The sequence below is a fragment of the Coregonus lavaretus genome (assembly GCF_964263955.1).
Source record: "Coregonus lavaretus genome assembly, chromosome: 24".
Classification (NCBI taxonomy): Eukaryota; Metazoa; Chordata; class Actinopteri; order Salmoniformes; family Salmonidae; genus Coregonus; species Coregonus lavaretus.
In genome coordinates, this window is record NC_140011.1 from 27,268,306 (window position 1) to 27,294,782 (window position 26,477).

Consider the following 26,477-nt stretch of genomic DNA (forward strand, 5'->3'; position numbering starts at 1 on the left):
ATACTGAGATTAGGAGAGGTGCTATGTAAGCCTAAACTGCATGAGTCATCTTTTGAAAGGTAGGTATGAAGCCACTGAACACTACTTCCAATTTTATAAGAACAAAATGCAAATAAAGTCCTAATGCAATGGTGTTTCACATAAAGGGAATACTATGTTTTTCAGGCCATTTTAAAATTGACATGAAACATTCTCTTTGATCAAGTCTCTCCTTCCTTTGTATTCAATATAACAGTCCAATATAGTGCTCTTACACAACATATTTTCTATACACAAAAATATAAACGCAACATGTTAAGTGTTGGTCCCATGTTTCATGAGCTGAAAGAAAATATCCCAGAAATGTTCCATACACACAAAAAGCTTAATTCTCTCAAATAAATGTTGTGCACAAATGTGTTTCAATCCCTGCTAGTGAGTATTTCTCCTAGCATGCTAACTGCAGGAATGTGCACCAGAGCAGTTGCCAGATAATTGAATGTTCATTTCTCTACCATATGTGGCCTCCAACATCGTTTTAGAGAATTTGGCAGTACATCCAACCGGCCTCACAACCGCAAACCATGTGTATGGCATTGTGTGGGTGAGCGGTTTGCTGATGTCAATGTTGTGAACAGTGCCCCATGGTGGCGGTGGGATTATGGTATGGGCAGGGATAAGCTATGGACAAAGAACACAATTGCATTTTATTGATGGCAATTTGAATGCACAGAGATACCATGACGAGATCCTGAAGCCCATTGTTGTGCCATTCATCCGTGGCCATCACCTCATGTTTCAGCATGATAATGCACAACCCCAGGATCTGTACACAATTCCTGGAAGTTGAAAATGTCCCAGTTCTTCCATGGTCTGCATACTCACCAGACATGTCACCCATTAAGCATGTTTGGGATGCGCTGGATCGACATGTACAACAGCGTGTCCCTGCTCCCGCCAATATCGAGCAACTTCACACAGCCATTGAAGAGGAGTGGGACAACATTCCACAGGCCACAATCAACAGCCTGATCAACTCTATGTGAAGGAGATGTGGTCACACCAGATACTGACTGGTTTTCTAATTTATGCCCCTACTTTTTTTAAAGGTATCTGTGACCAACAGATGCATACAGTGCATTCGGAAAGTATTGGAACCCCTTGACTTTTTCCACATTTTGTTACGTTACAGCCTTATTCTAAAATGTATTAAATTATTTTTTCCCCTCATTAATCTACACACAATACCCCATAATGACAAAGTGTAAACAGGTTTTTAGAAGTTTTTGCAAATGTATTAAACATAAAAAACAGAAATACCTTATTTACATACGTTTTCAGACCCTTGTATTCAGACCCTTTGCTATGAAACTAAATTGAGGTCAGGTGCATCCTTTTTCCATTGATCATCCTTGAGATGTTTCTACAACTTGATTGGAGTCCACCTGTGGTAAATTCAATTGATTGGACATGATTTGGAAAGGCACACACCTGTCTATATAAGGTCCCACAGTTGACAGTGCATGTCAGAGCAAAAACCAAGCCATGAGGTCGAAGGAATTGTCCGTAGAGCACCGAGACAGGATTATGACTGGGCACAGATCTGGGGAAGTGTCCGCAGCATTGAAGGTCCGCAAGAACACAGTGGCCTACATCATTCTTAAATGGAAGAAGTTTAGAACCACCAAGACTCTTCCTAGAACTGGCCGCCCGGCCAAACTGAGCAATCGGGGGAGAAGGGCCTTGGTCAGGGAGGTGACCAAGAACCCGATGGTCACTCTGACAGAGCTCCAGAGTTCCTCTGTGGAGATGGGAGAACCTTCCAGAAGGACAACCATCTCTGCAGAACTCCACCAATCAGGCCTTTATGGTAGAGTGGCCAGACGGAAGCCACTCCTTAGTAAAAGGCACATGACAGCCCGCTTGGAGTTTGCCAAAAGGCACCTAAAGAACTCTCAGACCATGAGAAACAAGATTCTCTGGTCTGGTGAAACGAAGATTGAACTCTTTGGCCTGAATGCCAAGCGTCACGTCTGGAGGAAACCTGACACTATCCCTACGGTGAAGCATGGTGGTGGCAGCATCATGCTGTGGGGATGTTTTTCAGTGGCAGGGACTGGGAGACTAGTCAGGATCGAGGGAAAGATGAACGGAGCAAAGTACAGAAAGATCCTTGATGAAAACCTGCTCCAGAGCCCCCAGGACCTCAGACTGGGGCGAAGATTGACCTTCCAACAGGACAACGACCCTAAGCAAACAGCCAAGACAACGCAGGAGTGGCTTTGGGATAAGTCTCTGCATGTCCTTGAGTGGCCCAGCCAGAGCCCGGACTTCAACCCGATCGAACATCTCTGAAGAGACCTGAAAATAGCTGTGCAGCAACGCTCCCCATTCAACCTGACAGAGCTTGAGAGGATCTGCAGAGAAGAATGGGAGGAACTCCCCAAATACAGGTGTGCCAAGCTTGCAGCGTAATACCCAGGAAGACTCGAGGCTGTAATCGCTTCCAAAGGTGTTTCAACAAAGTACTGAGTAAAGGGTCTGAATACTTATGTAAATGTGATATTTCCATTTAGCAAAAAATGCTTTGTCATTATGGGGTATTGTGTGCAGATTGATGAGAAAAAATAAATAATTTAATCAATTTTAGAATAAGGTTGTAACGTAACAAAACGTGGAAAGGGGTCTGAATACTTTCCGAATGCATAGATTAGGGCCTAATGAATTTATTTGAATAAGCTGATTTCCTTACATGAACTGTAACTCAGTAAAATCTTTGAAATTGTTGCATGTTGCATTTATTATTTTGTTCAGCATACTTGTTGCTCCATCACAGACAGTGGCAATTCTCTATGTTCACTGTGAGTCTTTCAATGGTTCATTTCAGAAGAGTGTTTTAATTAAAATGTTATTAGAGCCACATCCACAGTAAACACACCTGGTGGTCTCTACATTAGTGTGAACATGGCCTCACAAACATTTCTTAGTGTCTAAACAAAAAGGACACTTCAAATTCATGGATGATTCTGATGGACTATATAGCTTTCTTTTGGTGGTGTGGTCTAAAATACAGATCCTGAAGGGAGGATAACAGCTGATTTGGAATACAAACATCACCAAATAACATGATAAAATATGACTAAGACAATATAGATGAACAAATAAATAGACAAACAGTTGAAAATACAGCAATATTCAGCCTTTCCACACTTCCATAGACATTTCCTCATGTTGTACTGTTCTCCGGAGTTTAGACTCCATTGCTGTGTTGACAGACCAAATCCCCATGGGCAATGTGCTGCTCAATCACAGCAAAGAGATGCTGCAGCAGATCAAGCTCTTCATAACTGTCAAAGTTCCAAGTTCAAGACAAGAAGAGGTCTTTCAGTCCAACAATCCACTCTGGGGTTGGGGAATTGTCTAAGTTCTGCTCAACAGATGCTCTCTCCAGCTCAGGCCTTTCTGACAATCCGCCTCCCACTCTTCCCAGCAGCCCTCCTCCAGTCTCGTCCTCTCTCTGTCCTGCAAGACTGGCTGCTGACCCGCCAGCTGCTAGGGCAAACTCGAGCACTGAGGGGTAGAGAGGAGGCAGTAACAGCTGAATTAATAATATATATATATACAATATAACTGCATAATAGCCTGTAATGATGAATAGCAGTTCTTCAAACACTAAAAGAAAGTTCATTATAATAGCCTTAGCCGACCATTGATTGATTTTGTTATCCATTCCATAATAGCCTACACATAGCCCCTACCTGGTACTCCACATCGGCCCGGCTCGTTTGCGGGGCTTGGCAGCTTGCCTCCGGTACTGCAACCAGCCGCAGACCAGCTCATGAGCTATCATCATATACAGCAGGAAGATGAGCACAGCGGGATCCATCCGAACGAACGGTAACGGGCTGCTGTGCAGGTATTCGAAGAGGACGGATGGCGCGAGCCTGGAAAGGAGGTTGTTAAAAGGGAGCGGGAGCCAGAATGCGTGTACGCGCGTGGTATACTCAGTTTTTTCTCGAGAGCAATGAAATAATTTGTCCTAATGGAATTGCAACCGAGATTTTCTCGAGTCCTGCTCCCTCCTAATCTGCGCCTAATAACAACCCACATCTATGGGTGTGTGTGCTGTCACCGGGTAGCCTACCCCGCCCGTGCTAATCTAACTATAGACTAGGCTACAGCCGAAATGATGCCCCCCCACACCTATCAATACAGTGTGTACCCCAACTATCTTTGTAGGAGTTGGTAATCTAATCGAAAACAGGCTACTGTGCAAGTGACCATTATGCTTGTAATACTATTGAAGCCACCGAAGAGAACAGGACAGGGGAGGATGTTGCCGTGGCGACAAGGCGGTTGCTAGGGTGGGATGTCGTGTCGTGATTCCCTTGTCCATCTTTTTTTAAAATTTGTTTTATCAATCTCATTTGACCAGGGCAAAGCCATCTGGACTCTTGACCAGAGAGCCAAGAGAAATAACACGATTCAATTTACTTACGTTATGATTACATATTAGACCCATAATTAGGCTACAAATAGGTCTGACTGGTTTTAGTTTAATATATCTACCATGGATGTTACTTGTCACAAGATATGCAATAGACTCATAAGAAAATGAATAATTATATTTATGGTAAAACATAACTGAAGCAATATGGTGCATGACATTTTCTGTTTTAATTAGTAATATTAATCATCTCAAAACATACAATTAAGCTCAATTTCAAAAATGTTTGCTTGGAAATACATGCTCTTCATTATATTTTCCTTTTAAAGTCTTATTTTATTTGCCCCAGAACATCTGTACTCTATTTGGAAGCAAATTGCAACAAGGCACCTCTCTATCACAGGTTGTAATATAGGGCATCAAATCCCTCTCTCTGTGTCTTTATCTCTCTTGCTTGAAGTTTAACCAGCTGTACTCTTCTATGACAAAGTTGATAATTAAGCAATAATGCCAGAGGAGGTGTGGTATATGGCCAATATACCACGGCTAAGTGCTGTCCTTAACAACGACGCAACGTGGCACAAAGCCCTTAGCCGTGGTATATTGGCCATATATCACAAACCCCCAAGGCGCCTTATTGCTATTATAAATTGGTTACCAACGTAATTTGAGCAGTAAAAATAAATGTTTTGTCATACCTGTGGTATACAGTCTGATATACCACGGCTGTAAGCCAATCAGCATTCAGGGCTTGAACCACCCAGTTTATAAACAGCTATATAGCATGGCTCTCATATCAATAAGCTATAAGTAAAATGTAGCACTGTAGCCAACTGATAGGATTCGGTGACAGACATTTTTGTCAGAGCGTTCTCCATTTCTACTACATATAACTCATTATTAGTAGAATTACCATAGCAGAGCAGTGTCTGTCTTGTCTCTGAAGACAGAAGGGGCAATTTCATGCTTTGACAGCTAGCACTCCATACAGTGAGCCATCTCATCTCATTGACCTCCAACTATCCTCACTGTCCACCAGCAGAAGTCCCAGACTTCAGGACCCAGTCAGTCGAATCTGCAGCTGCTCCACTGATTGCAATGGTACATGGATGAGCGTGAGTGTGTTTATGTGTAGGGTTAGTGAAGGTGTGCAGTGGATGCTATAGCCATTCACTCACAGTTAGCAAGTCAATGCTATCCTGATATCCAGGTGTGTGTGTGTGTGTGTGTGTGTGTGTGTGTGTGTGTGTGTGTGTATATATGTGTGTGTGTGTCAGGTGCAAGACGACACAAGCAGTTCTTCTGCTGTGATATCGCCTTCATTTCACAAAGCCACCACTAGGAGGCAGAGTCTCCCCTTCTACACCATCGCCTCCCTCACTAATTCTGTGGAATCCTGCAGACACACAAAGACCGATATTTGTAGTTTATTCACAGAGCACATTAGAATAGAATAAATAAGTGAATAGAAGTTCATTCATTCAGAATGGGACATGTACTTACAGAGACACATACTTCGTAAGTGATGTCCTCCGCCATTGGTTGTGCCGGAACTGGAGACACGTTCATTCGGTCCTGCTGAAAATGGACAAAAGGAGAATGATAACAAATGTACAAACATTTCATGTTAGAAACACCTTCTTGAGACGTTCCTTTAACCGTTCTTGAACCAGGTGAAAACCCCCCAGAAATGACCAAGAAATAGTGGCGCCATAATACTCACTGTGAGGCGTGAGTCATACATGTCGTTAGCAATGCCTTCGTTAGCTGAAGGCAAAGCTGATCGCTCCACAGCCCCGCCAGTCGTTGCCTTTGTTTTTTCCTGCGTGTGCAGGTGGTAGTAGAGCAATGCTCCTAGAGTGGCCAGCAGCAGCAGTACCACGATGATGGAAGCTGCAATACCCCCTGTGTTGTCTGGTTCTGGTGTGGCTGTATTGGACATAAGGTGTTATTAGACAAGGGTTGTTCAGCCAGGCCTGGCACGTGGTATGAGCCATGAAAAATATATTCCTTGCATCTTACTTGTCATTGGGTCTTTTGCTTCACCGGCACAGTTGAATCCTATGTTATAGTCAATGTCATCGAGAGCCAAGACTCCAGTGTCTCCTTTGAAACCCTCAAATACAATCTAGAAACACACATTCTCAATGAACAACAACCCTTCCTTGCAATAATACAGTATGAAACAATATATAGTGGTAACTGGCAAAAATAAAGGAAACACCAACATACAGTGCCATCGGAAAGTATTCAGACCCCTTGACTTTTTCCACATTTTGTTACATTACAGCCTTATTCTAAAATGTATTAATGTTTTTTTTCTCTCTCATCAATCTACACAGAATACCCCATAATGATAAAGCAAAAACAGTTTTTCATAAATTTTTGCTCACTGAAATATTACATTTACATAAGTATTCAGACCCTTTACTCAGTACTTTGTTAAAGCAACTTTGGCAGCGATTACAGCATCGGGTCTTCTTGCGTATGACGCTACAAGCTTGGCACACCTGTATTTGAGGAGTTTATCCCATTCTTCTCTGTAGATCCTCTCAAGCTCTGTCAAGTTGGATGGGGAACGTTGCTGTACAGCTATTTTCAGGTCTCTCCAGAGATGTTCGATCGGGTTCAAGTCCAGGCTCTGGCTGGGCCACTCAAGGACATTCAGAGACTTGTCCCGAAGCCACTCCTGCATTCTCTTGGGATGAAGGTGAACCTTCATCCCAGTCTGAGGTTCTGAGCGCTCTGGAGCAGGTTTTCATCAAGGAGCTCTCTGTACTTTGCTCCGTTCATCTTTGCCTCGATCCTGACTAGTCTCCCAGTCCTTGCCGTTGAAAAACATCCCCACAGCATGATGCTGCCACCACCATACTTCACCGTAGGGATTGTGCCAGGTTTCCTCCAGGCGTGACTGTCACGGATTCAGCCGAGGCTGCTCCTCCTCCTTGCTCGGGCATGCTTCGGCGTTCGTCGTCCCCGGAGTACTAGCTACTGCCGATCGATGTTTCGGTGTTTGTCTTGTTTTGTCTTTATTGTTTACACCTGCTTCCCATTATGTTGTATTGTATTCCCTATATTTACCCCTGTCTCTCATTGGTTATTGTGTGTGATTGTTCTTTGTCATTTCCGGCAGTTGCTTTGTGTACGGGTATTGTGTTTTCCTCCCTGTTTTGGAGGTTTGTTGTTTTTGTACGTTTATTACTGTGTTCAGTAAAGTACGTTGCCAGCCGCTCTGTGTCCTGCGTTTGACTTCGCTGACCGCATACACGTCACGTGACAGTGACGCTTGGGATTCAGGCCAAAGAGTTCAATCTTGGTTTCATCAGACCAGAGAATCTTGTTTCTCATGGTCTGAGAGTCTTTAAGTGCCTTTTGGCAAACTCCAAGCGAGCTGTCATGTGCCTTTTACTGAGGAGTGGTTTCCGTCTGGCCACTCCACCATAAAGGCCTGATTGGTGGAGTGCTGCAGAAATGGTTGTCCTTCTGGAAGGTTCTCCCATCTCCACAGAGGAACTCTGGAGCTCTGTCAGAGTGACCATCGGGTGTTTGGTCACCTCCCTGACCAAGGCCCTTCTCCCCCGATTGCTCAGTTTGGCCGGGCGGCCAGCTATAGGAAGAGTCTTGGTGGTTCCACATTTCTTCCATTTAAGAATGATGGAGGCCACTGTGTTCTTGGGGACCTTCAATGCTGCAGAAATGTTTTGGTACCCTTCCCCATATACAGTGGGGAGAACAAGTATTTGATACACTGCCGATTTTGCAGGTTTTCCTACTTACAAAGCATGTAGAGGTCTGTCATTTTTATCATAGGTACACTTCAACTGTGAGAGACAGAATCTAAAACAAACATCCAGAAAATCACATTGTAATTAATTTGCATTTTATTGCATGACATAAGTATTTGATCACCTACCAACCAGTAAGAATTCCGGCTCTCACAGACCTGTTAGTTTTTCTTTAAGAAGCCCTCCTGTTCTCCACTCATTACCTGTATTAACTGCACCTGTTTGAACTCGTTACCTGTATAAAAGACACCTGTCCACACACTCAATCAAACAGACTCCAACCTCTCCACAATGGCCAAGACCAGAGAGCTGTGTAAGGACATCAGGGATAAAATTGTAGACCTGCACAAGGCTGGGATGGGCTACAGGACAATAGGCAAGCAGCTTGGTGAGAAGGCAACAACTGTTGGCGCAATTATTAGAAAATGGAAGAAGTTCAAGATGACTGTCAATCACCCTCGGTCTGGGGCTCCATGCAAGATCTCACCTCGTGGGGCATCAATGATCATGAGGAAGGTGAGGGATCAGCCCAGAACTACACGGCAGGACCTGGTCAATGACCTGAAGAGAGCTGGGACCACAGTCTCAAAGAAAACCATTAGTAACACACTACGCCGTCATGGATTAAAATCCTGCACCGCACGCAAGGTCCCCCTGCTCAAGCCAGCGCATGTCCAGGCCCGTCTGAAGTTTGCCAATGACCATCTGGATGATCCAGAAGAGGAATGGGAGAAGGTCATGTGGTCTGATGAGACAAAAATATAGCTTTTTGGTCTAAACTCCACTCGCCGTGTTTGGAGGAAGAAGAAGGATGAGTACAACCCCAAGAACACCATCCCAACCGTGAAGCATGGAGGTGGAAACATCATTCTTTGGGGATGCTTTTCTGCAAAGGGGACAGGACGACTGCACCGTATTGAGGGGAGGATGGATGGGGCCATGTATCGCGAGATCTTGGCCAACAACCTCCTTCCTTCAGTAAGAGCATTGAAGATGGGTCGTTGCTGGGTCTTCCAGCATGACAACGACCCGAAACACACAGCCAGGGCAACTAAGGAGTGGCTCCGTAAGAAGCATCTCAAGGTCCTGGAGTGGCCTAGCCAGTCTCCAGACCTGAACCCAATAGAAAATCTTTGGAGTGAGCTGAAAGTCCGTATTGCCCAGCGACAGCCCCGAAACCTGAAGGATCTAGAGAAGGTCTGTATGGAGGAGTGGGCCAAAATCCCTGCTGCAGTGTGTGCAAACCTGGTCAAGACCTACAGGAAACGTATGATCTCTGTAATTGCAAACAAAGGTTTCTGTACCAAATATTAAGTTCTGCTTTTCTGATGTATCAAATACTTATGTCGTCCAATAAAATGCAAATTAATTACTTAACCCTCCCGTTGTCCTAGGGTCAAAATGACCCGCCACTGTGTTGAACCAACTTTATTTAATTTTTATATTTTGGGGATCATTTGTGAGAAGGAGGCAGTGAGACTTTAAAGAAAGTATCACTGCCTCCTTCTCACAAATGATCCCAAAAATATAAAAAATTAAATAAAGTTGGTTCAACACAGTGGCGGGTCATTTTGACCCTAGGACAACGGGAGGGTTAAAAATCATACAATGTGATTTTCTGGATTTTTGTTTTAGATTCAGTCTCTCACAGTTGAAGTGTACCTATGATAAAAATTACAGACCTCTACATGCTTTGTAAGTAGGAAAACCTGCAAAATCGGCAGTGTATCAAATACTTGTTCTCCCCACTGTATGTGCCTCGACACAATCCTGTCTCGGAGCTCTACGGACAATTCCTTTGACCTCATGCCTTGGTGTTTGATCTGACATGAACTGTCAACTGTGGGACCTTATATAGACAGGTTTGTGCCTTTCCAAATCATGTCCAATCAATTGACTTTACCACAGGTGGACTCCAATCAAGCTGTAGAAACATCTCAAGGATGATCATTGGAAACAGGATGCACCTGAGCTCAATTTAGAGTCTCATAGCAAAGGGTCTGAATACTTATGTAAATAAGGTATTTCTGTTTGTTATTTTTTCTACATTTGCAAAATGTATAAAAACCTGTTTTTGCTTTGTCATTATGGGGTATTGTGTGTAGATTGCTGAGGAACATTTTTAATTTAATCAATTTTAGAACAAGGCTGTAACGTAACAAAATGTGGAAAAAGTAAAGGGGTCTGAATACTTTCCGAAGGCACTGTAAAGTGTCTTAATATGCCGTTGGGCCACGATGAGCCGCCAGAACAGCTTCAATGTGCCTTGGCATAGATTCTACAAGTGTCTGGAACTCAATTAGAGGGATGCGACACGAGACATTCCATAATTTGGTGTTTTGTTGATGGCGGTGAAAAATGTAGTCTCAGGCGCCCTCCAGAATCTCCCCTAAGTGTTCAATTGGGTTAAAATCTTGTGAACTAGATGCACGTGCACACGATCTCACGCACACACTTTAAACCCACTATGCTCCTTTGAGACCCCTCTTTCAAAGTCACTGAGATCTCTTCTTCTAGCCATGGTAGCCAAAATAAGGGCAACTGGGCATTTTTATACATGACCCGAAGCATGATGGGATGTTAATTGTTTAATAAACTCAGGAACCACACCTGTGTTGTGTGTGTGTGTGTGTGTGTTTGTGTGATGTCTGACCTGATACTCGTCAGTAGAGGTGATGTCAACATCGAAGCGTGACCAAACTGTTCCCACCTCTTCCACACTCAGCATTTGTTTCGGGTTCTCTTTAGACTGCCTCCACACCTTCAGATGACTACCATCTGCATGGACACAGTGTGGAATATAATAATAATAATAATAATAATAATAATAATATGCCATTTAGCAGACGCTTTTATCCAAAGCGACTTACAGTCATGCGTGCATACATTTTTTTTGTGTATGGGTAGTCCCGGGGATCGAACCCACTACCTTGGCGTTACAAGCGCCGTGCTCTACCAGCTGAGCTACAGAGGACTATAATGGCATTAACAAACCAGGATCATCACCATCATGATTGTCATCATCACATAGAAACAGACAGGTAAGGCAGGTTGTTTGATAGAATTAAGACAGCAGTGGTGGTGAAGTCCAGTGGTGTAGGTTGGGTCTTACGGGAGACTGGTTTGTACACCCAGAAGCGCAGGCAGGTGCCCTTGGTGGAGGGCAGATGAGGACTCAGCAACCAGGCCTTGTAATTGGCTGTGTCCCTGGTGCTACTAGGGAGGAACAGGAAGTGACCTGCAGAATGGACATAAGGACAATAAGACTGGGACCAATCAGAACATGCATTCTCATCTGGAAGAGTAGGATTTCAGAGGCCAATTTGATGCTTATGACAAATCTTATAATGCATTATAACTGCATCATAATTCATTATACCTGCATGCTTTAAGTAAAGTGTTACCATTAGGTTTATCAAGACCTTAGATTACAAGACCTTAGATTACATTTATAGGTGTCAGTGTGTCACCTCTCTCTGTCCCAAGGGTGTGGTCGTGGGATGGTGTGGGGTAGTGGGTCTCTGCCTCAGCACTGGTCAGCTCCCAGTCCAACTGGTCTAGCTCAGGGTTCTGAGTGTTGGTCCAGTCACACATACCTCTCTCCAGATCACACTTTGTACCTGACAAACACACCAGCATGCATGTCACTAACACACACAATCAGTCTCTCTCTCTCTCTCTCTCTCTCTCTCTCTCTCTCTCTCTCTCTCTCTCTCTCTCTCTCTCTCTCTCTCTCTCTCTCTCTCTCTCTCTCTCTCTCTCTCTCTCTCTCTCTCTCTCTCTCTCTCTCTCTCTCTCTCTCTCTCTCTCTCTCTCTCTCTCTCTCTCTCTCTCTCTCTCTCTCTCTCTCTCTCTCTCTCTCTCTCTCTCTCTCTCTCTCTCTCTCTCTCTCTCTCTCTCTCTCTCTCTCTCTCTCTCTCTCTCTCTCTCTCTCTCTCTCTCTCTCTCTCTCTCTCTCTCTCTCTCTCTCTCTCTCTCTCTCTCTCTCTCTCTCTCTCTCTCTCTCTCTGTGTGTGTGTGTGTGTGTGTGTGTGTGTGTGTGTGTGTGAAGTACTGACCTAGTGTTTGACAAGGATGGTTCGAGAAAATTATGTCATCAACTGAGACATGAGTGCCTTTGCCACCCGCTCCCTGCACCTCAAACTCCAACTGAAACACAAACAATGTTCAATTCATTTAGCAGATGCTCTTATCCAGAGCAATTTGGGTTAAGTGCCTTGCTCAATGACATATCGACAGATTTGTCACCTAGTCGGCTCTGGGATTCAAACCAGAGACCTTTCGGTTACTGGCCCAACGCTCTTAACCGCTAGGCTAAGTGTCTGACCAGTGGCTTGATCACATGACATCATGTACACTACCTGCCAGTCTGTGGTGGTGCTGCTGATGTTGCCGTTGCCATGGCGCCAGACATCTCCCTGGTCCTGGCTGTTGGAGAAGATCTTCACCCTGTCTCCTTTCACTGGCTTCATGTACACAGTCAGCAAACCTAAAATCGAACACACACACACTAATGTCAGAGCAGTGGCAGTGGCTTGCGAAAGTATTCACCCCCCTTGGCATTTTTCCTATTTTGTTGCCTTACAACCTGGAATTAAAATGGACTGTTAGGGGGTTTGTATCATTTGATTTACACAACATGCCTACCACTTTCAAGATGCAAAATATTTTTTGGGGTGAAACAAACAAGAAATAAGACAAAAAAACAGAAAAAATTAAGCGTGCATAACTATTCACCCCCCCAAAGTCAATACTTTGTAGAGCTACCTTTTGCAGCAATTACAGCTGCAAGTCTCTTGGGGTATGTCTCTATAAGCTTGGCACATCTAGCCACTGGGATTTTTGCCCATTCTTCAAGGCAAAACTGCTCCAGCTCCTTCAAGTTGGATGGGTTCTGCTGGTGTACAGCAATCTTTAAGTCATACCACAGATTCTCAATTGGATTGAGGTCTGGGCTTTGACTAGGCCATTCCAAGACATTTAAATGTTTCCCCTTAAACCACTCGAGTGTTGCTTTAGCAGTATGCTTAGGGTCATTGTGCTGCTGGAAGGTGAACCTCCGTCCCAGTCTCAAATCTGGAAGACTGAAACAGGTTTCCCTCAAGAATTTCCCGGTATTTAGCGCCATCCGTCATCCCTTCAATTCTGACCAGTTTCCCAGTCTCTGCCGATGAAAAACATCCCCACAGCATGATGCTGCCACCACCATGCTTCACTGTGGGGATGGTGTTCTCATGGTGATGAGAGGTGTTGGGTTTGCGCCAGACATAGCGTTTTCCTTGATGGCCAAAAAGCTAAATTTTAGTCTCATCTGACCAGAGTACCTTCTTCCATATGTTTGGGGAGTCTCCCACATGGCTTTTGGCGAACACCAAACGTGTTTGCTTATTTATTTCTTTAAGCAATGGCTTTTTTTCTGGCCACTCTTCCGTAAAGCCCAGCTCTGTGGAGTGTACGGCTTAAAGTGGTCCTATGGACAGATACTCCAATCTTCGCTGTGGAGCTTTGCAGCTCCTTCAGGGTTATCTTTGGTCTCTTTGTTGCCTCTCTGATTAATCCTTGCCTGGTCTGTGAGTTTTGGTGGGCGGCCCTCTCTTGGCAGGTTTGTTGGGGTGCCATATTCTTTCCATTTTTTAATAATGGATTTAATGCTGTTCCGTATGATGTTCAAAGTTTCTGATATTTTTTTATAACCCAACCCTGATCTGTACTTCTCCACAACTTTGTCCCTGACCTGTTTGGAGAGCTCCTTGGTATTCATGGCGCCGTTTGCTTGGTGGTGCCCCTTGCTTAGTGGTGTTGCAGACTCTGGGGCATTTCAGAACAGGTATATATATACTGAGATCATGTGACAGATCATGTGACACTTCGATTGCACACAGGTGGACTTTTTAAAACTAATTATGTGACTTCTGAAGGTAATTGGTTGCACCAGATCTTATGTAGGGGCTTCATAGCAAAGGGGGTGAATACGCACCACTTTTCCGTTATTTATTTGTTTGAATTTTTTGAAACAAGAAATTTTTTCATTTCACTTCACCAATTTTAACTATTTTGTGTATGTCCATTACATGAAATCCAAATAAAAATCCATTTAAATTACAGGTTGTAATGCAACAAAATAGGAAAAACGCCAAGGGGGATGAATACTTTTGCAAGACACTGTATGGGTTTGTGTACAAGCATGCAAAGTTTTGTAATTTCTTTGTACTTTTACCCCTTTTTCTCCCCAATTTCGTGATATCCAATTGGTAGTTAAAGTCTTGCCCCATCGCTGCAACTCCCGTACGGACTAAGGAGAGGCGAAGGTCGAGAGCCATGTGTCCTCCGAAACAAGACCCTGCCAAGCTACACTGCTTCTTGACTCACTGCTCGCTTAACCCGGAAGTCAGCCGCACCAATGTGTCGGAGAAAACTCGCGACCGAAGTCAGCTTCGCCCAGCCTGCCACAAGGACTCGCTAGAGCGCGATGGGAAAAGGAAATCCCAGCCGGCCAAACCCTTCCCTAACCCAGATGACGCTGAGCCAATTGTCCGCCGCCTCATGGGTCTCCGGTCACGGCCGGCTGTGACACAGCCTGGGATCAAACCCGGGTCTGTAGTGACACCTCAAGCACTGCGATGCAGTGCCTTAGATCGCTGCGCCACTCGGGAGGCCCCAGCATGCAACGTTTTATGTGTGATTGAGGGTGGGTATGTACTGTAAAAGGTATATACTCACCAGGATTCTCTCCCCCCATGTGGTACCAGAAGTGAACACACTCTGTTTGTGCCACGCCTACTCGCACAGGAGATGTAAGGGTGGCCACACTGCCCTGTGGTAGGATCTCCACATCACTGTCTGCCATCATGTAGTACCCTAAGGAACAACAATAGGATATGTTTAAGAAGATTCCATGTTTCTCTGTATCTCTCACTACTTGTATTTGTGAGAGGTATTGACATGTTGAAAGCATCGAGCTGTCAGTTTAAACAACTAGCACACAGCTCAGACACCCATGCATACCCCACAAGACATGCCACCAGAGGTCTCTTCACAGTCCCCAAGTCCAGAACAGACTATGTGAGGAGCACAGTACTACATAGAGCCATGACTACATGGAACTCTATTCCACATCAGGTAACTGATGCAAGCAGTAGAATCAGATTTAAGAAACAGATAAAAATACACCTTATGGAACAGCGGGGACTGTGAAGCAACACAAACATAGGTGCAGACACATGCATACACACACATGATAACATACGCACTATACACACATGTACACATGTATTTTGTGTTGTTGATATGTGGTAGTGGAGTAGGGGCCTGAGGGCACACACTTAGTGAGTTGTGAAATCTGTTATGAATGTATTGTAATACACTGCTCAAAAAAATAAAGGGAACACTTAAACAACACATCCTAGATCTGAATGAATGAAATAATCTTATGAAATACTTTTTTCTTTATATAGTTGAATGTGCTGACAACAAAATCACACAAAAATGATCAATGGAAATCAAATGTATCAACCCATGGAGGTCTGGATTTGGAGTCACCCTCAAAATTAAAGTGGAAAACCACACTACAGGCTGATCCAACTTTGATGTAATGTCCTTAAAACAAGTCAAAATGAGGCTCAGTAGTGTGTGTGGCCTCCACGTGCCTGTATGACCTCCCTACAACGCCTGGGCATGCTCCTGATGAGGTGGCGGATGGTCTCCTGAGGGATCTCCTCCCAGACCTGGACTAAAGCATCCGCCAACTCCTGGACAGTCTGTGGTGCAACGTGGCGTTGGTGGATGGAGTGAGACATGATGTCCCAGATGTGCTCAATTGGATTCAGGTCTGGGAAACGGGCGGGCCAGTCCATAGCATCAATGCCTTCCTCTTGCAGGAACTGCTGACACACTCCAGCCACATGAGGTCTAGCATAGTCTTGCATTAGGAGGAACCTAGGGCCAACCGCACCAGCATATGGTCTCACAAGGGGTCTGAGGATCTCATCTCGGTACCTAATGGCAGTCAGGCTACCTCTGGCGAGCACATGGAGGGCTGTGCAGCCCCCCAAAGAAATGCCACCCCACACCATGACTGACCCACCGCCAAACCGGTCATGCTGGAGGATGTTGCAGGCAGCAGAACGTTCTCCACGGCGTCTCCAGACTCTGTCACGTCTGTCACATGTGCTCAGTGTGAACCTGCTTTCATCTGTGAAGAGCACAGGGCCCAAGTGGCGAATTTGCCAATCTTGGTGTTCTCTGGCAAATGCCAAACGTCCTGCACGGTGTTGGGCTGTAAGCACAACCCCCACCTGTGGACGTCGGGCCCTCATACCACCCTCATGGAGTCTGTTTCTGACCGTTTGAGCAGACACTTGCACATTTGTGGCCTGCTGGAGGTCATTTTGCAGGGCTCTGGCAGTGCTCCTCCTGCTCCTCCTTGCACAAAGGCGGAGGTAGCAGTCCTGCTGCTGGGTTGTTGCCCTCCTACGGCCTCCTCCACATCTCCTGATGTACTGGCCTGTCTCCTGGTAGCGCCTCCATGCTCTGGACACTACGCTGACAGACACAGCAAACCTTCTTGCCACAGCTCGCATTGATGTGCCATCCTGGATGAGCTGCACTACCTGAGCCACTTGTGTGGGTTGTAGACTCCGTCTCATGCTACCACTAGAGTGAAAGCACCGCCAGCATTCAAAAGTGACCAAAACATCAGCCAGGAAGCATAGGAACTGAGAAGTGGTCTGTGGTCACCACCTGCAGAACCACTTCTTTATTGGGGGTGTCTTGCTAATTGCCTATAATCTCCACCTGTTGTCTATTCCATTTGCACAACAGCATGTGAAATTTATTGTCAATCAGTGTTGCTTCCTAAGTGGACAGTTTGATTTCACAGAAGTGTGATTGACTTGGAGTTACATTGTGTTGTTTAAGTGTTCCCTTTATTTTTTTGAGCAGTGTATTTTTAAAATTGTATAACTGCCTTAATTTTGCCAGACCCCAGGAAGAGTAGCTGCTGCCTTGGCAGGAACTAATGGGGATCCATAATAAATACAAATACACTCAAAGGCTCTCTATTAATTTTTCTCTCTCTCTATCTCTCACCCATCACCGTCTCCAGTGTGTGGTCTGTTTTGGGCCCAGTGTTGGAGGACTGCCAGTTAGTGTGGAGCCAGCGGGCAGTGCCAGTGGTGGTGTAGCCGCAGTGCTGGCCCTCAAAGGAGCACATATTGGGCACGGTGCATGGGCGGTTCACAAATGCCAAGTCATCTAGCGCCAACCGCCCGTCAAAGCCGGAGCGCACTGCTTCAAACATCAACTGTGTGTGTTTGTGAATCAGAGAGGAAGAAGGAGAGGGGAGCAGGGGTGGGGAGAAATGGAAGTGTCATATCAATGTCAACATGAACAGACATATTCTCTTTTTGTTATTAAGAATGTTTATGTGTCACTGGACCTAAAACCTGTATTGAACCCACTCTTACCTGGAAGCTAGTTAGCTGCTCAGATACTGGACAGTGTCCCTCATGCCAGATGTTGCCATGGGCACCGCTGCGAATCCATAGCAGACTCTCAACGCCGTAGGCATCACGCATCTTAACACTGAGTGCACCTGAGAGGGATAGAGAGAGGGGGTAGACGGAGGGTAGGGGTGTTGAGAGAGAAGGAGTAAAAACATATGAAGAGGATGTGAGGAAGAGAACAGGGAGATAGAAATAAGGCGTGGAGAGCAGTTTACATTTTGTTCAGGAGTGACTCTTTAGTTACTGTAACTGTTAGTTATGGACGTCAAGAAGAGCCCTTCATCCTCACCTGTCTCAGGCCCGTAGAGCTTATAATAGAAGGACAGGCAGTGATGTCCGGAGGTGCCTGGCAGACTGTACGATAACAGACGGCCAGACACACCCCGTAACAAGGGGCTCCATACGTCTACAGCAAGGCTTTTACCTATAATCAAAGATATGATTAATTAAGGTGTTATAGACATCTTTTTTTTTATTTTATTTTTTTATTTCACCTTTATTTAACCAGGTAAACCAGTTGAGAACAAGTTCTCATTTACAACTGCGACCTGGCCAAGATAAAGCATAGCAGTGCGATAAAAACAACAACACAGAGTTACATATGGGGTAAAACAAAACAAAAATCAAAAAAATACAACAGAAATACAATTAATATACAGTGTGCAAATTTAGCAAGTTATGGAGGTAAGGCAATAAAATAGGCTATAGTGCAAAATAATTACAATTTAGTATTAACACTGGAATGATGTGCAAGAGATGATGTGCAAATAGAGATACTGGGGTACAGATGAGCAAAATAAATAACAATATAGGGATGAGGTAGTTGGGCGGGCTAATTTCAGATGGGCTGTGTACAGGTGCAGTGATCGGTAAGGTGCTCTGACAACTGATGCTTAAAGTTAGTGAGGGAGATAAGCGTCTCCAGCTTCAGAGATTTTTGCAATTTGTTCCAGTCATTGGCAGCAGAGAACTGGAAGGAATTGCGGCCAAAGGAGGTGTTGGCTTTGGGGATGACCAGTGAGATATACCCGCTGGAGCGCAGACTACGGGTGGGTGTTGCTATGGTGACCAATGAGCTAAGATAAGGCGGGGATTTGCCTAGCAGTGATTTATAGATGGCCTGGAGCCAGTGGGTTTGGCGACGAATATGTAGTGAGGACCAGCCAACAAGAGCGTACAGGTCACAGTGGTGGGTATTATATGGGGCTTTGGAGACAAAACGGATGGCACTGTGATAGACAACATCCAATTTGCTGAGTAGAGTGTTGGAGGCTATTTTGTAAATGACATCGCCGAAGTCAAGGATCGGTAGGATAGTCAGTTTTACAAGGGCATGTTTGGCAGCATGAGTGAAGGAGGCTTTGTTGCGAAATAGGAAACCGATTCTAGATTTAACTTTGGATTGGAGATTCTTAATGTGAGTCTGGAAGGAGAGTTTACAGTCTAACCAGACACCTAGATATTTGTAGTTGTCCACGTACTCTAGGTCAGACCCGTCTAGAGTAGTGATTCTAGTCGGGTGGGCGGGTGCAAGCAGCGTTCGGTTGAAGAGCATGCATTTTGTTTTACTAGTGTTTAAGAGCAGTTGGAGGCTACTGAAGGAGTGTTGTATGGAATTGAAGCTCGTTTGGAGGTTTGTTAACACAGTGTCCAATGAAGGGCCAGATGTATACAAAATGGTGTCGTCTGCGTAGAGGTGGATCTGAGAGTCACCAGCAGCAAGAGCGACGTCATTGATATACACAGAGAAAAGAGTTGGCCCAAGAATTGAACCCTGTGGCACCCCCATAATAATCTAATGACTTAATGATCAGGTCCATTGGTTACATAGAGAGCAGAGAACACTTGGAGTAATGCTACTATGTGAGAAGTATGACATGTTTAGAATGTAAAACTGGTAAGTGGTTATGTGATCCTAGCTGACTACGCAAGGTCATTTTAGTACCGACGCCAATGGAATGGTCCATCCCTGTGAGCAGGCTCCAGTCAAAGTTGTCAGTTTGATCCTGGTACCAGCCACACAGTCCCTCTTCAAAGTTACATGACAGATCTGTCCAGAAGAAACAAATCATATATCAGCAGAAAATCAACAAAATAAAATACTATATATTGACAGGATGTGTGTGATATACCAAATGATCACAATAAAAACTATATTTGTTCAAACTGAAACATAAATTGCTTACCTGTGGGAGAGGATGGGAAATACTGAGCATGACAGTTGATGAAACGAACATCCTTCACTGTTATTCTGGCACATGGGCACAGCTTCCTAGCACGAGCCGAAAATTCCATCTCGGAAAGAGAGGTGGAGTGAAAGAAAGAGTAAATACCAGAAAGAGTAACCACAGCATCAAAAAAGGAATACATTTACTACAGTAGATGATACAAGATGATTACTGGCTTCAAACAAGGTCCCCCAAACCAAACCATAAGAATGTCCTGAAGGTATCATACCTGGAAGCGGTGATCCCTGGCTCCGATGTACACCTGCGCCTGCTGGTACACCCCCTCTACGGATCCTGTTTTCCCACTGAACTCCCACAGCCTGGGCTGACTGCCCAACAGACTGTCAATCACCCGGATGGACAGCTCACCTAGGGGAGAGAGAGGGGAACAAAGAGGCAGAGGTAAAGACAAGGAGCGGCAGATGTCCTGAACTGTAGGAGGGACATAGGTTTTGGTTAAGGTGATTGTTAGGGTTTGCCTGCAGGTGGCTGAGGCTGTGTTACCGGTGTGATTGCTCTTGCTGGTCAGGGAGTAGGAGAAGTTGAGGGTGCAGGCTGGCCCCGAGGGGCCCAGGAGAGGGGTGCGTGTCTGGGCATCAGTCAACTGCTGCCCTGGGGCTTTAGCTACATACAGGTACTTGACTGAGGGCAGAGAGAGAGAGGTGGTCTGTCACTATACTTAAAAACAAACTAAACAAAATGTACAGCTGACCAGATATGGCCACTCATACCTTATAGTATCTTGATATGCATAGCACACACAAGCATGCATGCACGCACACACACCGCTGTCCAAAAGTTACCTTTGTTGGTGTCATTCAGCACCCACTGCTGGCTTCCAATGCTGCTGTCTGTCCATCCAGAGCTGCCCTTCTCATAGGAGAAGTCCCCTACACAAACACACACACAGCCACTAAGAACATGCAGATTCACACTCAGAATCATGAGACAAATAACACAAACATAATACACCTACAATAATACAAACATCGTAAACCCAGAGTACTCACCACACTTGGCCTCGTCATCTTTATCCGCACAGTCTTCATGAAAGTCACAGATCTTACTGGTATCGCCAGTGCAAGGATGCCCAGGAGGTTTGGGGAAATTTGCTAATGTGACATTTCCTGCAAGAGGAGAGGTGGGAAGGGGACAGAGTAAGCGGGTAAATAGATACAGTATACATGCTATGTAATGACCATATTGCACTGTGCTGTTGGTTAACATTATTAGTAGTTCAGTTCTGTATACATTGTGTGATTCAAAAAAGACCTTCCTAGTATGTGTTTATTTGGTTCACCTTTAGAGAGGCGGCAGTTAGGAGACATCATTATGCTATCTATAGCAACCCCTCCATACTCCTTGTCTCGGATCGCAGCCACAAACACAAGCTAAGACAGATGAAAGTCATTAAAAGGAGAAAGAGAGCAATATGCAAATGAAAAGGTGGTCAGTATTCAACAGGCTCTTATACCAATACTGTCCCTCATCTAATGTAAAGCACTTTGAGCATCTGGAAAAGCATCTGGAGCATATGTCCACGCTTTGCTTATGTCCACCCAGCCTTATCCAGTCCACTCACCTGGAAGCTGGTGTTGGTAATGATCTCCACCTCAGCCTTGACCCAGAGGTCCCCCAGGGCACCCCCCCTCTGCCACACCGGGTAGATATCAGTGTCTGCCACCAGCACAGACAGGCCTCCAGACCTGGGCCCAAACTGGTGGCTGTACATCACCATCTACAGGGCAGACATGACATTCATTTAGGTGTTTTTGTTCACATTAAAGACAAGTGTCTATCCCTTTACAGACTGAAGTAAATTAGTCATTATAGTGAACATAATGATGGATTCAACTATTGTTACCTTGACTGAGAGGTTAGCAATATGATGACTGTCAGAGTGATGATTGTATGACTGGTTATCAGCTGCAAGTTGGTCAACTGATGATATAGTGTGTGAGTTTGTGTGATATAGTGTGTGTGAGTGTGTGTGTGTGTGAGTGTGTGTGTGTAATGTTCGTTAGGTAGCCTTACACCAGTAACCAAAATGTTGCTGGTTTGAATCCCCGAGTCGACTAGGTAAAAAATCTGTTGATGTGCCCTTGAGCAAGGCACCAAAGCCTAATTGTTCTTGTAAGTCGCTCTGGATAAGAGCGTCTGTTAAATTACGAAAATGTAAATGTGTGTATAAAGTTCAAAAGACCGGCCTGCCAAGGTAGAAGCCATGTGTGTGTGTGGAGACAGCATGATAGAGGGGTGTTTTGGAGAAGCCATGTTGTGCCTTAGTGCATACCTTGCAAGGATGTGTGCTATTGGTGGGTTCCAGAAGAGGGCTTTGAAAGGATGTCCAATCAGATTTGAGCCCGCCTTCAGGTACAGTGACATACAGGAAGTGACCTTTAGGGCAATAACACAAGTTGAAGACATCTCACTGAGGAATAAAATCAGGACAGAACAATGATTAATATGTTTCTAAAATGACATTGAGCTTGTACCCGATGCAGTATTGTTGGAATGGTCTCTACCGGGTCCTTTAAAAGGGTCTGTCATGGAGATGTTGGCCTGACTGGTCCTTGTCCACTTCAGACCAGTGGAGATAGTCCTCAGGTCCCAGTTACACACTCCGTCCTCAAAGTCACAGCCCCAGTAGCCTCCTAAACACACAGAGCCACACAGAGTTCATAAAAATAGTGGAAGAGGGTTAAAATAAGGATGGAATAAGTTGTCTCTCACCACAATTCTGCTCGTCAGTTTTGTCACCACAGTCATCAGTGCCGTCACAGACCTGACGCTGCTCCACACAGCCCTCCCTGTTACACTCCAGTAACCCCGCAGCACACGACTCCCCTGGGACTGGCACTGAGAGAGAGAGGTAGAGGTAGAGGTGGAAAGAGAGAGAGAGAAAGAGAAAAAAGAGAGAGAAAATAGAGCGTATCTGAGAAAACAGAGTAATCTCTCTAAACTCAAAGTGACGTTAACACACTGACGCAGAATAACAGATCTGAGGAAGAGAACATAAAGAAACAGAGGAATCAAAAGACAGAAAAAGAGAGAGACTCACGAGGCAGGGCACAGTCCAGGAACTGCAGCTGGTCTATAGCCACGTCTCCGCGGCGCCCCTCGGTGCGTTGGGAGTGGAGGCGGATCTGGAAGGCGGTGGGGATGTGTCCCAGGAAGACGGTTGCCTCCCTCCAGCCACGCACGCTGGTGCTCTCAGGACGCCACACCACTGCCTGCTGGGTGCTGTCCTCCCTATACACAGAGGCCAACAATGGGGCAGGCCCCAGCCCTGTGTACCCTGATAATAATCAACGTATAAAGGTTAGAATTTGAGGGAAGTGACCTCATTCTAGACAGCGGCTAGATGCTAAAACTGATCAGAAAAACTAGCTAAGTATTACTGTAAAAACCTTGCTATCGTAATGCTATTGTGTTACCTGGGTCCCAGAGGAAGTATCTGAGGTGCATTCGGCATGAGGGAGAAGACTGTTTCATCGTGGGAGATGCCATCACTGCAGTGCTGGGAGAGTGTGCCTTCACTTCGGTCACTCCCATAAACCAACCTGAAAACACAACACACAACATTGCATAATCTCCCACACACAACTAGAAGATGTGAATGACCATTTTTAGTAGTGTATTACACAAACCTTCTTAGCCCTGTGTTTTTCTACTTGTGTAAATTGACTGGGAGAGCAGGAGTGTGCATAAGCACTGAGTACATATCCGTGTGTGCTAGTACTGTGGAGAGTGTACCTGTGGCTGTCCCAATGGTGAAGTCTGAGGAGGGTCCGCTGTCCGGCAGCGTGTCCCCTCTCTGACGCCTCTCCCAGGAGTAGGCCTTCTCCAAGGACAGGTCCTGCCAGCCACACAGGTATGGGTCCTCAAAGTCACACACAAAGTCCGTCCCTCTGTAGCCTGGGGTTTCACACCAACACGCATGATACAGACAGGCAGACAGACAGGCAAGCAGGCAGGCATCACTTAAAAATCTAAAGCTTGCATTGCAATTTGTTGGTCTGAGGGAGCTGTGTGTTCTATGGTCTGGCAGTGTGTGTTCTTGGAAATGGGTTATTCTTGACCTTGAACTTTTTCCATCCCGTTCTAGTGATATAACATAACGTTTGGTAAATGGCATGATTGGTGTTCAGTGGCAAATGTGCATTGTCAGTGGAGCACAGGTACTATAATTGATACGTAGTGACTTGTCTGGCTTAGTCAGAGCAGAGGGAGTCTTACCACAGCCGTCCTCATCGCTGCAGTCTGTGCAGTCACACACAAAGTCACACTTCAGCTCTGGGGTCTGGCATGCAAGTGTCTGTGAGCCAATTGCTGCAAAACAACAGACTCATCATTGATGTTGAAAATAATCTCCATCTACAGTAGCAGTGTGATTTTAGCATACATTTTTCTGTCTTTTTAAGTGGCCAATTGCATAAATGCCCCAGTAGGATCTTCCACTCTTGGACCTGAATACGTGCAAGAATTGCCTGGGCGGTAACTCACCCTTTAATTCCACTCTTATCAGAACCCATTCCAATCTAAGTTTAATGAGGCTGCTAATGTTAGCAGGCTCAAAGACCATACAGTGCAGTAATCTGGTAAAGGTAAATGTTGTTCAACCCAAGGTCCCTGATAGCAGGTATTACAGAATCCATGCCACAAGAGTCCATAAAGTAACACTGTAGACAATAAATAACGGTTTTCGTGGTAGCAGTACCTTTTGAAGCCACATGACCTAGGTTTATCATGCACCTGTGATCTACACAGCCTAGTTCAAGTCAAAAACAAATACGATATTGCACTTCCTTGATAACTGTGAATGAAAAATGTGTCCTTGTTGCTCTGACACGGACAGTGAGTTCAGTAAACACTAGCCTACACAGTATTGCATGAAGACTACAGTGTCAATGTTCTTACCGCAGTGAAACGTCAGTAGAACCAGGGCTGAAAACCGTCTGTTTAATCCCATGTTACCCTTCTCTTTCTCCTGGAGCTGTGGAGAAGGTCTGAACACCACCAGTCACCTATTAGACTGTGATAACAGCCACTGTCTACCTGTGACCTCCTCTGCTCTGCTCTCCCTCCTACTGATAGATAACTGCTAGACTTTAAACCCACCTGCATCGGTCAGAGCCTTCAGTCATAAAACAGCACATTCTATGTTGAAAGATACTTTACTGAACACAGGACTAAATATTGTGGCTGAATGCATTCATCAAAGGTCTTGAATTCCTCTTCGTGACACTGAGCACTGCAAAGGTGCCATGTAGAAACTTGGCTCTTATGAGCATGTAGAAGTCGAGGCACTGAAAACTGAATGCCTGAATAGGATACTAATTTGCAATGTATACCTTTATGAAAGTATCAAACTTGTGTGACATTAATACTGTACATTAGCTATAGATACATAATTTAATTGGCAGTAACACATACTGACATGGAGGTATATTTTAGGTACTTGATTGAGTGTAGACTTGCAGTATACTGTATGTATACAGTAATGTAGTGGTAAAAACAATACAGTTAGGGAAAAAAGTATTTGATCCCCTGCTGATTTTGTACGTTTGCCCACTGACAAAGAAATTATCAGTCTATAATTTTAATGGTAGGTTTATTTGAACAGTGAGAGACAGAATAACAACAAAAAAATCCAGAAAAACGCATGTCAAAACTGTTATAAATTGATTTGTATTTTAACGAGGGAAATAAGTATTTGACCCCCTCTCAATCAGAAAGATTTCTGGCTCCCAGGTGTCTTTTATGCAGGTAACGAGCTGAGATTAGGAGCACACTCTTAAAGGGAGTGCTCCTAATCTCAGTTTGTTACCTGTATAAAAGACACCTGTCCACAGAAGCAATCAATCAATCAGATTCCAAACTCTCCACATGGCCAAGACCAAAGAGCTCTCCAAGGATGTCAGGGACAAGATTGTAGACCTACACAAGGCTGGAATGGGCTGCAAGACCATCGCCAAGCAGCTTGGTGAGAAGGTGACAACAGTTGGTGCGATTATATGCAAATGGAAGAAACACAAAAGAACTGTCAATCTCCCTCGGCCTGGGGCTCCATGCAAGATCTCACCTCGTGGAGTTGCAATGATCATGAGAACGGTGAGGAATCAGCCCAGAACTACACGGGAGGATCTTGTCAATGATCTCAAGGCAGCTGGGACCATAGTCACCAAGAAAACAATTGGTAACACACTACGCCGTGAAGGACTGAAATCCTGCAGCGTCCGCAAGGTCCCCCTGTTCAAGAAAGTACATATACAGGGCCGTCTGAAGTTTGCCAATGAACATCTGAATGATTCAGAGGAGAACTGGGTGAAAGTGTTGTGGTCAGATGAGACCAAAATTGAGCTCTTTGGCATCAACTCAACTCGCCGTGTTTGGAGGAGGAGGAATGCTGCCTATGACCCCAAGAACACCATCCCCACCGTCAAACATGGAGTTGGAAACATTATGCTTTGGGGGTGTTTTTCTGCTAAGGGGACAGGACAACTTCACCGCATCAAAGGGACGATGTACGGGG

General features: G+C 45.0%; 1 protein-coding gene across 1 annotated transcript; it reads right to left on the reverse strand.

Moving 5' to 3' along the window:
- Positions 1-5,771: 5,771 nt before the first annotated feature.
- On the reverse strand, positions 5,772-24,914 carry mamdc4 (MAM domain containing 4; the record flags this gene model as incomplete). The annotated part of the gene is made up of 29 exons (XM_084140382.1): positions 5,772-5,822; positions 5,930-6,004; positions 6,150-6,355; positions 6,449-6,554; positions 10,865-10,989; positions 11,324-11,449; positions 11,682-11,831; positions 12,270-12,360; positions 12,573-12,700; positions 14,932-15,069; positions 17,299-17,512; positions 17,670-17,803; positions 18,004-18,138; positions 19,660-19,764; positions 19,901-20,009; positions 20,172-20,311; positions 20,447-20,584; positions 20,746-20,832; positions 20,953-21,069; positions 21,243-21,333; positions 21,525-21,680; positions 22,236-22,339; positions 22,438-22,596; positions 22,676-22,801; positions 23,004-23,240; positions 23,380-23,505; positions 23,699-23,860; positions 24,182-24,274; positions 24,863-24,914. 29 exons carry the CDS (start codon positions 24,912-24,914, stop codon positions 5,787-5,789), a joined length of 3,666 nt encoding a protein of 1,221 aa, XP_083996508.1. The 3' UTR covers positions 5,772-5,786.
- Between the last annotated feature and the right edge of the window lie 1,563 nt (positions 24,915-26,477).